The sequence below is a fragment of the Apus apus genome, chromosome 8 (genome assembly GCF_020740795.1).
Source record: "Apus apus isolate bApuApu2 chromosome 8, bApuApu2.pri.cur, whole genome shotgun sequence".
In the NCBI taxonomy this organism is placed as follows: Eukaryota; Metazoa; Chordata; class Aves; order Apodiformes; family Apodidae; genus Apus; species Apus apus.
The window spans coordinates 610776-622876 of record NC_067289.1 but is presented as its reverse complement, the minus strand read 5'-3'; the positions used below and the strand labels follow the sequence as shown (position 1 = coordinate 622876).

General features: G+C 42.7%; 1 protein-coding gene across 2 annotated transcripts in view; it reads left to right on the top strand.

The window, feature by feature from the left end:
- Positions 1 to 12101, top strand: part of DGKD (diacylglycerol kinase delta) — a 57735-nt gene that overhangs the window by 31169 nt on the left and 14465 nt on the right. For both annotated transcript variants that reach the window (XM_051625864.1, XM_051625865.1), the window contains 13 exons: positions 35 to 139; positions 934 to 1066; positions 1921 to 2027; positions 2579 to 2704; positions 4062 to 4164; positions 4674 to 4836; positions 6838 to 6946; positions 7679 to 7818; positions 8530 to 8614; positions 9240 to 9334; positions 9434 to 9533; positions 9650 to 9923; positions 11781 to 11942. In XM_051625864.1, coding sequence (XP_051481824.1) covers positions 35 to 139; positions 934 to 1066; positions 1921 to 2027; positions 2579 to 2704; positions 4062 to 4164; positions 4674 to 4836; positions 6838 to 6946; positions 7679 to 7818; positions 8530 to 8614; positions 9240 to 9334; positions 9434 to 9533; positions 9650 to 9923; positions 11781 to 11942 — 1702 coding nt within the window. The remainder of the gene's footprint in view (positions 1 to 34; positions 140 to 933; positions 1067 to 1920; positions 2028 to 2578; positions 2705 to 4061; positions 4165 to 4673; positions 4837 to 6837; positions 6947 to 7678; positions 7819 to 8529; positions 8615 to 9239; positions 9335 to 9433; positions 9534 to 9649; positions 9924 to 11780; positions 11943 to 12101) is intronic.

The following is a 12101-nucleotide window of genomic DNA, read 5'->3' as shown; positions in this document are numbered from 1 at the left end:
GAATACACACCCTTCATGTTCTCTCACTCTTCAGATTATCACTCCGTGTCGGAAGCTTATCCTTTGTGCTGATAACAGAAAAGAGATGGAAGATTGGATTGCAGCACTGAAGACTGTACAAAACCGTGAACATTTTGAGGTAACAGGAGAGAATGTGTTCGTGCTCTGTGTCTCCTCCCCTAAGTAAGAGCAGGTTTTGAGACTGGAGTAAGCTTCCAGTGCAGTTAGGCCTTCTGGAAAAAGTATCCCAAATACACTGAAGTAATCCTCCAAAGAATGCTTGTGGCTTTGTATACTCTCCCTTGGTATCTTTGAGAGCACTTGTCAAAGTAGGGTACGAAACACAGTTCTCCTCTCTTGTCTTTTCACTCTTCAGTTATCCTCCCTGTCCTCATTCACCTCTTGTCTGCTTGGTGTTCTGCTTACTTCAGTACATCTGTTTGCTCTCTGGGGTTGTACTTGGACCATGACTGCACCAAAAGAAGCTGTATTTTGTTTTACCCAATCTGATGCTTGTTTCCTGTTGCTTCCTCCCTTATGCTGGCACAAGTAATCCTCTGCTACACAGTAAACCAGGCTGGGAAACTGATCTTACTGAAAACTTAATCCAACAAAAAATAAAGTAATGGGGAAGGGAAGGACCTCCAGCAGATAAATTCTTCAGTTTGTTTTCCTACACATGCTTGTAGTGAAACAAGGGTGAAAGGTAGGACAAGAACAGGAATGAAGGTGTGGCTTCTTCTTCAAGTATTGTCTTCTGGATTAAAGACCTTTCTGAGTGACAGCAATTGTGTATTAACTCTTTTCTAGTAAAATTGTCCTATTGCTGCCTTTTCCCAACTGCACTGTGCAAGTTTTTGTTTTAAGGAAAAAAAAAAAAAAAAGCATTGTTGCTCTACTTTAGATTTGGCTGTAATGCATTTATGTGATTAGTCTACCCAGTACAGCATGGACCATTTCTCAGGGATGCATAACTGGTATGCCTGCTCACATGCTCGGCCAACGTACTGCAACGTCTGTCGGGAGGCGTTGTCCGGAGTCACGTCACACGGGCTCTCATGTGAGGGTAAGCCTGCTTTCTTCTCTCTGTTTTGGTTGTCTTGTCTTTAGAGCTCAGTGCCACGCTCCAGGGATAATTTAAAGGAAATGTTGTTAACAATCTGCGAAAAGATGGAGAAAAATGCTGCATAATAAACTGAGAGAGTTACAAGCTGTACATGAATGACACTGGAGGTCTTTTCTGAACCTGATACTGAAACCCTTTGCTGCTGAATCCTTTTGGCTGCACAGAGTTTTCCTGGAGAAGTCAATATCAGGATCTTGGCATTTTGTAAAAGGATAATAGATGTGATTATGTTTTCATGCTAATTTTAGTGTTGCACCTGATAGTCATATACCTGGTGATTATTTTTCCCCTGTATACCCAAATACTGCCATCTCTTCTTAAAAATATGCTTCTGAAGTGGACGGGTAGGTACTTCTGAGGTATCAGACTATTCATAAGAGCAGTCATATTTGTAGGAACATTTTTGTTAAGTGCTTGAATACCAGGAGGTTATTCTGTTCCAGCTGTGGCAAAGCAGACATGCTTGTCTGCACACAGCTCATACATCCAGTGTGAATGAGGTTAAATCCATGCTGTGTGAAAGGATGCAGGATTGTATGACTGTGTAAACTATGTCAAATTTAACAAGGGGATAACTCAGCTTTGTACAAGCAACTGTCAAAGGTGACGAAGCAAGAATTAATGGCTCATCTTACTTGGTAGGCTGCGAGCTGGTAGTTTGGGCAGTGCTGATGAATATAGTGTGTGCCCATGCTTTCTTCTGGAGCCAAATACGGTCACTTGGGAAAACTTTTGCACAGACTGCCACGTACCTGTTCTGAGCAGGATTAATGTATTCTTCTCTTCTTCCCTAGTGTGCAAGTTTAAAGCCCACAAGCGGTGTGCTGTGCGGGCAACCAATAATTGCAAGTGGACAACTCTGGCCTCTATTGGGAAGGATATAATTGAGGATGAAGATGGGGTAAGTGTTAGTCTTAACTCTTCTAGACTTACCTTGACATGGAAGCACTGGCAGGTGCTCCACAGTTTTCTTCACTGGACAAATAGCAGTTTCCATGTGTTAGCAACATGGGAGAGGCCTTTACTGTCAGAGCATGAGATTCTGTGTGAAAAGTTCAACGAGGGCAGCAGGGACTCCTTAATAGGATGAATCTTTGGCCATGGACTGGGGAGGTGAGGTTAAGTAATTGGAGGCATGGGGAATCTGGTCTGAGTTTTGGCAAAAGAACAGTAAACAAGTGGTTGGAAGAGCAGCATAAGATAAGGGATGTCTGATGCAAGTCAGTGTTTCCTGGGTAGCCTGGGGCGAGTCACCTGGTCTCTTTGTGCTTGAGTGTGATGTAAAATTGCCAAAAGAGGCCCTCAGGTGTTTTCTAGAGGTTGCTGTTGCTGTCTAAATGGTGCATATAAAGACTTGCCTCTCTGTATGTCTCAGTGCCACAGTGCATTCTGAGTCCTGGAGTCGCCCTTTGGAAAGTCTGTATTTCTTCTCTCCTTCTGTACCAATTGCAGATCTCGATGCCACATCAGTGGCTGGAAGGAAACCTGCCTGTGAGTGCCAAATGCACTGTATGTGATAAGACCTGTGGCAGTGTCCTACGTTTGCAAGACTGGCGCTGCCTTTGGTGCAAAGCCATGGTGAGTTCAATAAATGTGATCATTTCAGTAAAAGAAAAGTCTCTGATCAGTTCTTTGGGGGGTTCTTTTAATGACATTACTTAAAATGAAATCTCTAACCATGCTGCTGGTGTTTCACAGAATCACACAGAATCACTTAGTTTGGAAAAGACCTTCAAGATCAAGTCCAAGCATTAATCCTACTCTACAAGTCCAGCATTAAGCCATGTCCCCAGGTGCCACATCTAGATGGCTTTTAAATCCATCCAGGGATGGTGACTCAGCCACCTCCCCGGGCAGCACGTTCCAATGTCTGACAACCCTTTCAGTGAAAAAGTTCTTCCTAAATTTCTTCCTAAAAGTCCTAAATTTCTTCCTGAAGTTCTTCCTGTTTGCCATGAAGGACCTTATTGTTCTTTCTCCAGAGGATGAACACTCTGCAAGAGATAGAAATTTAAATTTGTACTGAAAAGTATCCCTGTAATACATAAAAGTAAAACCTGAAATAACTATCTGGCTTCTCTGCAAGCTCATTTTCTTTTGATAGTGAGCCTTCATAAAGAATCTATTTTCACTGGCTATGAATCTATGAATCAGTGCCTCAGGCATGGGAGGTATTAAATCAATGTAACCCGTTAAGGAGGCATTATTTGCCATTTCTACAAGTTGAAAAGGTACCAAAAAAGACAATAAAGAATACTGAGCTGTTTTAATAATAGCAATTTCCCTTCCCATTGTAGTAGGTTTCGGTTGCCTAAACACTGCAGTGTTACAGGCCTTGCTATGTTTCCAGTTGTCTATGAGATGAATTAAAGTAGTATCACAAAATACGAATTTATAATGTGTGGGGTGGGGGGTTAAACCCAAGTCAAACCCTCTGTTTTGCTGTATTCATGTACCAGAAATGACTGAAGTGCCCTACTCGTTATTTCCTTTTTTGGGTGGTTTTAATCATCCCTTCTTCTCTTACCTCTTATATCCTTCATGCCTTTCTGCTTTGCTTTTTGCTTTCTTGTTTTCTTTAGTTCCCAGCTTTTTATTTTGTTGTTACTTTTCATCTCTTAACTGAGGCTGGGATTTTGAAAGCAGAATGCTTGAAGGCTCTCAAAGCCGCATAATCTGTTACCTGATCCTCTTAGCACTCAAAGTACTAGTCTCAGAAATTTAAATGGCAGAAAAAGCACATGCAAAAGGCAAGAGAAGAACTAGAAGACTGTGATTAGATCATTCTTAAAATAACTTTATCGATTGACTTTTCCTTGGATTCTCCTCCACTTGCTTTCTTACTCTCTTTTGTGACCTCTTATTGAGTGGCTTTAGTAGTTTTACCACAGTGCCCAAAGGAGTCTGAATGAATGGTGTTTGTTGGTGTTTTTAGGTACACACAGCATGTAAAGAGTTGTTGCCAAACAAGTGCCCTCTTGGACTGTGCAAAGTATCTGTCATTCCTCCTACTGCTCTGAACAGCATCGATTCAGATGGTGAGTTATCACCTGCAAGTTGTGCCTTCTTCATCTCAGTCAGAGTCTCCCTTCAGCTATTCATGCCAGACTGTCACCTGAAAATTCTGCTCTTTGATGTTGCTGAAGTTCCAAACTGGAAGGTATCACTGAACTATGGCAGTGACTTGTTTGCTTTGCTTTTGCATTCAGTTTATTACTCTGCAACATATTTGCTGAACTGCAGCTGTTAAGATTTATTGGGAGCAACTGTATTGCAGAATCAGTTTGGGAAGGCTGGTGAAGCTGAGGATGTTGGCAGACTGCTAGGAGATGAGTGTGACATTTGGCAGCACGAGGTATGGTTAGTGCTGCAGTCAGGGCTGTGTGCGTTTGGTGTTTACCCACTGGATGCCATAAGAAAAGGAAAGTATCTGCTTCTTCATAGCTGTGCTGGGGTGTGGAGTGTTTGGTTTTTTCTCACTCCATCTCTGTGGGCAGCTTCACATCTCTCAGTTTTTCTTCCCATTCACTTCCCTTTTCTCCAACAGGTTTCTGGAAAGCTACTTGTCCCCCTTCTTGCACAAGCCCTTTGTTGGTCTTTGTCAACTCAAAAAGTGGAGACAACCAAGGTGTAAAATTTCTACGAAGGTTCAAACAGCTACTGAATCCAGCCCAGGTCTTTGACCTCATGAATGGAGGACCTCACCTTGGGTGAGCAGATACTCTGTGGAAGCACAGGTTCCTTGTAAACACTAGAAAAGTACAAGTGATTTATTTGATTATAAACTCAGCCTCAAATATAACAAGGAGCGTTTTCCTCAGAGGAGTCTGAAAACATACAAAGTTAGGAGGGGTTTTTCCCTCTCTGCGTTCAGTGTTACGGATTAGCTAAACCCAAAAACGTTGTTGAAAAAGGTGATCATTAACATTCATCAGTAACAGCAGGACAGTGTGAGGGGCTTTGGGGGAATTCCAGAAACACTCCCCAGGGAGAAGACCAAGTATGGAAAGCTTCAATCCAGAAGAAAACTTGTCAGCAAACAGAATTGTAACAGGCATTCTGATACATTGTTCACAAAAGTTAACTTGATTTATATTGGGTCAACAGACAAATGTCATAGCTTGCAAACTAATATTGTGAAAATTAGATTTATCCAGAAACAACTTACCTGGGAAGCATGTGAAACCTTTAAAGATTTTTAGGATGATATTGGGAAAACATCTCTTAGGATGGTTTTGGTAAAGTTGGTTCTGCCCTGTGGTCTAGTTGACAAATCAATCTAGTTTACCAGATTACACTAGAATATCTATGGATTAAAAAAAAAAAAAAAGTGAGGGCTGTGGAATAAATTCCTGTAGTGTATTTCTGGAGCTCTTTAAAAAAAAAATACGTTTGGTCTTTAGTTTGTTCCCTCCAAATGTTTCTCAGTTGCATTGGATTTGAGTAACTTGTGTCATGAATGGGTGATTTTTGTAATAAGAACCAACACAAGGTGAGTTTTCTTTGTATTTTTCTAAAGATAACTCAAAATCTGAGAATCAAACTGGTAAGTGCAAGGTACTAAATCTGAAAGTGTCCACTGTGGGATGAGTCACCATTAGGTTCTGCTTTCCTGAGAACTGATGTGGTTTCTTGCACTGTAAAATACTGGACTTGAAAACTGCAGCATTCTGTCCAGGGAATGTGTTTGATAAATAATTGATAGAAAACTTTTAAAATGAAATAGTTTTTTTTCTTTCTTTCTTTCCTCAGCTGGACTGACTGTAGAGAGGCATTTTGATTTTAAGCAGGAGAGAAGGCTAGGGAAGGAACCAATTATTTTCTCAGGCTGTGGTGCATACTTCTGAAACAGCTGCTCTTGTTTACTTTCATAAAAAGGAAATGGTGGTACTTAATAATTTAAATATTCTCAACTGGTGCTAGTCAAACTGTACTGTAAGATGATGTCATTTCTGATATACAATTTTCAGGTGTCAAAAATGCTTGAAGCAATCAGGATTTCCATTTAGCACAGAAAATTCTGTACTACCTGTTCTTAGGTAACAATAATTTAAAAAAATATGCAAAACCAAAATAGAAGTAGGCAAATGTTCAGTAAGAAGCACAGTTTCAAACAGCTTGAGGTGAGGTTGTTTTTAATATTGTGAAAAGAGTGAAGAGAGAGATTCACACTTGTCTTGCTGGTGAGTTGTTTGCCTGCCCACAGGACAGAGAAGGTGCCAGAGCATTGTTGGATGTTGCTCTCCCAGAAGAAGGAATAAATCCTCTCACGGTTGTCTGCATGAAGTTCTCAGTCTTCAAGCTCTGCTTTAATTGGTGCGACCTTGAGTGTGAAGGCAGTGGCATCAGAGCACTCAAAACGGTGGCAAATAACTAGTGTTAGGCTGAACACAGCAAATCTGCAAACAGGATTTCATTCCATGGGTGATGAGCTATGGCATGCTTGTTTCCTCTTCTGTTCAGACCAGAGTTCCCTGCTTCAGCAGAGGAGTATGTCTAGGACATAATTCTGTAGTGAATGCCATTGTCAATTGCTTAGCTGAGTTTATAATCATGTTAATCTGTGCTGTGACAGTGGTCCATATTCATTGTGAAATCAGAACTTACTTTAAGCAAATATGCCATGTTACCTAGATTGGAATTGTTTATTGTTTCTTTCTATAACAACTGATTGTTCTTCTGTCTTGCCTTTTTCTCTCCCTTCTCTGTAGTTTGCGCTTATTCCAGAAATTCGACACTTTCCGGATTCTAGTTTGCGGTGGGGATGGAAGTGTTGGCTGGGTTCTCTCCGAAATTGATAGCCTCAATCTTCACAAGCAGGTACCTGCCCAACAAGCTTGGCTGGATGGAAGAATGCAGGAAAAGAACGGCATGGGTTGAAGAGGACTTGCTTTGATCAGATGTAGTTTGCCCTGGGACTGAAGGCCACCACAGTAGTGCTCCTGCAGTAGTTTTCTGCAAGTAGCAGTACCAGACTAATTCCTTATTCCTGTCTCCATTGCTCCCCCACAACTCCCTTATCCAAGAACCAGCTGCTGGAGTAGCTCTGACTTATTCCTGCTCCATTGCCAGCAGAGACTTATACTCAAAAAGGGCTGTAGGTAGAAGACTGGGAGCTCCACGAGGGCAGTGCTCCACATCTATTTCCTTTACTTCTCATGGTGCTGTTTCTGAGCCCTGGAGTAGAGGTGTCATACAATCTGTTTCCATTTTGTCTTGGAGATGTCTATGCTAATTTTACACAAAAAGCAATAGCACCACCTGATGGTTAAATAAAGACATCTGTAGAAGAGGTTACTTGTCAGATGCCCCTTGAGATGGTAGCTGTAAAACACTCCTCTCTCAATTAACAACTTAAAAATAGAGGAAATTTGCCCTTACTTGCTTGCCCTTCTGGCTGGTTTCCCCACCCAATTACCTTCTCCTCTCACTGGGACTAGCAGTTGCTCAGTGACTGGTCTGCACAAGTAGTCGGTCGTGTTACCTGTGGCAGTTTGTGGCTGCTGTTTTCCCATTTGAATATCAGTTTTGGTTTCCTTTGCTTGAATGCAGTGCCAGCTGGGAGTGCTGCCCTTGGGAACCGGGAATGACCTTGCCCGTGTGTTAGGCTGGGGCTCTGCTTGTGATGATGACACCCAGCTCCCACAGATCCTGGAGAAACTGGAGAGGGCCAGTACCAAAATGCTGGACAGGTGAGTAACCATCACTGACATCTTCCTCTGCTCAAGAATTGTGTGAAAATACCCTTCCAGGAGAACTGGGCAGCTCTTGGTTATACGCAGTTGCTGAAGTTCTTACTACTGCCAGTTAACTTGTCACCCTTTAGCACCAGAAGGTAGTTTGGCTTTCTGTGTCACTGCTGCACAGTCATAAAGAGTGAAATTGTCTGATGTCCAGTGTCCACTCTTGGGTTCCAGTGCTCTCATCAATTGGACTTGATAGCCTTGCAGTCATGATTTATTTTTTAAGCAAATTTTTTTTTCTTGGTAAATTTGAACCACTTTATCTTGAGTTTGGCTTAGAAATGAAAGTTGAATGCAGAAATGGGCATCTTTTGCCTGGTATTGATATTGCCTGTGTATCTTTGTATACTTAAAAAAGCTTATTGTCTTTAGAGTTGCATCTTGGCATCTGTTACATTGGATCAAGTAATGCCCGTAGAATGTCTGAGAAGTATAGAGAAGATCTTTGTGCTGTAGGATACTGGTTCATCACGTCATCCCTTCGTGTTCCTGCAGTTCAGCCTCTGCAGTTCCCTTGCAACCCTATGGCTTCCTCAAATCAGTCATGCCCCTGCCAAAGTGCAGTTTGTCCTGCTTGAGGTTCTGACCTGTTATGTCCTTTGGATAAAGGAGGAAATCATCTGCCTGGTACTGACAGCTGTGATGTCTCCTTGTCAACAGGTGGAGCATCATGGTGTATGAAACCAAACTCCCGCGCCAGGCCTCCACTTCCACAGTCACCGAAGATTTCAGTGAGGATTCTGAGGTACCTCGTAAGATGCCAGAGGGCAGGGGACTGGGAACAGTGGCCTCAGGACAGACAAGAGAGGAGGCACTGCTTGAGTTCAAATGGAGCAGGCCTGAGCTGTGACTTGGGTGAAGCAGGAGCTACCACGATCCTGGGTCTTGAAGTCTTGAACTATGATAGAAAAAGGATGAAGGCTGGGTTGCCAGGGTCAACAACCATAATGGGCAATGGGAGGAAAGTGCTTTGGAACAGATAGAGAGGAAATAATTGACTTCTAGCTGCTGTCATGCATCATGCTGTTGAAATTGTGGAAAGCTGCATAGCAGTCACAAGAACCATAAAAACCCAATTTTAGATCCATAATTAAACAAACCCTCTAAGAACTGCATTGCTAATGATTTCTAGGTTCAGAATTCATTTCTTCATCAGGTTCAGTTTTTTGGATATTTTATGTATATGTATCTTATATATATATTTAATATATATATAAAAATCAAATTGAGTGGGTAACTGAGCCCTATACTACAGAATTTTGCAGGGCAAGAAGAACCTTTAGAATGAGAGGTAGTCTGTAGAGCCAGAGTTACACAGCTTCTGATGTTGGGAAGCAGCACCCTAACAAGTTGTTTCTGACTGTCATCAGGTGCAGAAGATTCTCTTCTATGAAGACTCTGTGGCTGCTCATTTGTCCAAAATTTTGACTTCTGACCAACACTCAGTAGTCATCTCCTCAGCCAAGTGAGTACTTGCAGGATAACTGCTCCAGGTGAAAGTTAAACTGTGAAAATCCTGAGACAATCCTTCCATGACTTTGTTTTCACTACCTTCTTTGTTTAGGGTGCTTTGTGAGACAGTGAAGGATTTTGTGGCTCGAGTGGGGAAAGCCTATGAGAAGGCAACAGAAAGCTCAGAGGAATCAGAGGTCATGGCCAGGAAGGTAAAATTGGAAAATCTGTTTGGGTTTCTACTTCCAAAGTGGAAAACTGCTCTGTTGTCAGAGAACTAGGGCAGAGAACTGTTACTTCTGTTCAAATGTTGTTCTTCACCTTGTAGTGCTCTGTCCTGAAGGAGAAGCTGGATTCATTGCTGAAGGCACTGAATGATGAATCTCAAGCATCCTCATCTCTGCCAAACCCTCCCCCTACCATTGCAGAGGAAACTGAAGATGGTGATGGCTCAGGCAGTGCTTGTGATTCTTCTAGTGACCAGTCGGTGGGCTCGTCATGTACTGCACGGCCCCAGATATTTCGTCCCCGAGAACAGCTGATGTTGAGAGCCAACAGCTTGAAAAAGGCCATTCGTCAGATCATAGAGCATGCAGAAAAAGGTGACCTGTGAGGAGTCCTGGTCATGACTTGTTACAGGCTCTTGAGCAGTAGAAATTTCTTTGATTCCTGTAGGAAGCAAGGCTCTTTATTAAAACCAGCTTTCCTGAGCTACAGAAACTACTATCTAGTGAGCCTGGCTATTTAGTTTCAGCATCATCTCTGCCAAGCCCACTTGTTTGAGACATTGCTTGGTAAATGAGCCTGAAGTTCAAGATATGTTCTCTCCCACAGTGCTGGTTTATGAAGTTCCTACCCTCCCACACTCTGTAAATTTGCCTTTGCTGTCTGTCCCCACCCATGCCACAATTGTGCCAGCGCAACTGTTTGTGTGGCCTTGCTGTAAAACATATCTTAAAATACTTGAGAAGAAAGTATTTTAAGTATTTTAACTTGAATTGTTTCAGAAATCTCTTTATAACACAGCCCAGCAAAGCAGTGCAGTAGTACAACTGCAAGAGAGGGCAGGAACTTCTGAAACTGGCTTTGTCACTGAGAAAATGTTACAATACTGCACTTGGATGCGAGTCGATTCTGTTCTGATGCAGTTTTCTAAGCAGGTGACCCTCTTCTCCACATCTTGACTCTTTTATCTCTCCAGCCACTCCCACCCAGAGCTAAAGTTTAATTTCCTGCACAAGGTCTGCCAGGCTTTAGTCAGAAGCTCAGTGGTTTAACTTAGACCAAAGGAAGTAGTTAACAGCTTCTTGCTGGAGACAAAAGCGTTGAAGATGCAGATGTGAGGTCTTGCACACCTAAATGTACCCAGTGAACAACTGTGGTGTCAGTTACACATCACTGCAGCGTTTCTTGGATTTCCAGCATCACAGTATTGTGTACAACCTGTCCTGAAGGCAGAGTTGATGGAAGGGGAGCAAACAGCTTCCCTCTGGCCAAGTAGAGGTCTTGATCACCTCACTGCTGCCCCACTTGGCTGATGCTTATCTGGTACCAATTTCATGTTTGCTGGAGTTCTTTTGGAGCCAAACCAATTTACTTATTCCAGCAGGAAGAGTTTATATTTCTGCTGGGCTAGTGGGCTGGATTGCCTTGTGGGTAGTTTTGATGAACTCCAGAGCCAGCACAAGAGAGGGGAAGAGACTGAATGAAAGGGGGCTCATCCCCCTGCAGAGGCGGTGAGCTGGTGGATCAGCTCAGGGCTATTCAGAGCTGTACCCTCTGAGGCATGTCTGGGGGAAGAAGGCCTATTGATTACATGCAAATGAAGATTAATCTCTTTAGGCAACATTTAAGCAGAAGTATTTAATTCTTACCAGGAAACTCCAGTTATGTTTCAAATGTATTTGTTCAACTTCTCCAAATACTTTTTCTTCTTCCAAAGAATGTAATCTGATTCTTTCCTTTGTATTATATTTTACCAACTGCTATTTTTTTCCTCCTGATTATATGTATCTAAGTGCCCTTCTCAAGTAGTTTATCCTATTGCTGCAGTACAGATCAAGCAAACAGAAAATTGTTAAATTTGTCATTTAGTGTCCATCTGGTTGGAATTTCTGGCAACATCTGAATGCAAATAATTGGGACCCCGTCACCTGTAGCACAGTTTGCATCTCAGGAAGTCTGAGTACCCCATAGCATTAGAGGTGGACACTTCTATTTAGAATCTCACTGCTAAAGAGCTCAGCAAAGAAGACAGGAGGATAAGCCAGCCCAGTTCCAAAAGCTCTCCTGAGCAGAGCTTAGTTGAGACAAATTATACAGGAAAGTTTTTGTTATTCCTGTTCTTTCCTTTAAGGAATCAGGGCCTTTAAAGTCCTATCCTGTTGTTATTTACATCTGTGGGAGGTGTTCCTTGCTAGAAGAGCTGTGAGGCACTCAACCACTTTCTCTTCTTGCAGCTGTAGATGAGCAGAACGCCCAGACCCAGGAGCAAGAGGGCTTCCTCCTCGGTCTCTCAGCACCCGAAGAGGGCAAGGAGCTGCGGAATGAGGACAAAATCTCCCTGCAGTCATCACACGGCGGCAGCTGTGGCGCTTCCAAAGGGAGGGGCCAGCGGAAAGGTACTGCCCCAGGGCTGCCCTCGCACTGACCCTGCCTGCCCTACCTTCTGTTGGTTGTAAAAAGTGAGGGAGGTGTTCTGTGTGTTACCTTCAAAGTGAGTTCCGGTTTTCTCTCATTTTTGAGTGGTTGCTTTTCAGATGCCATGTTTCCATGCTCTA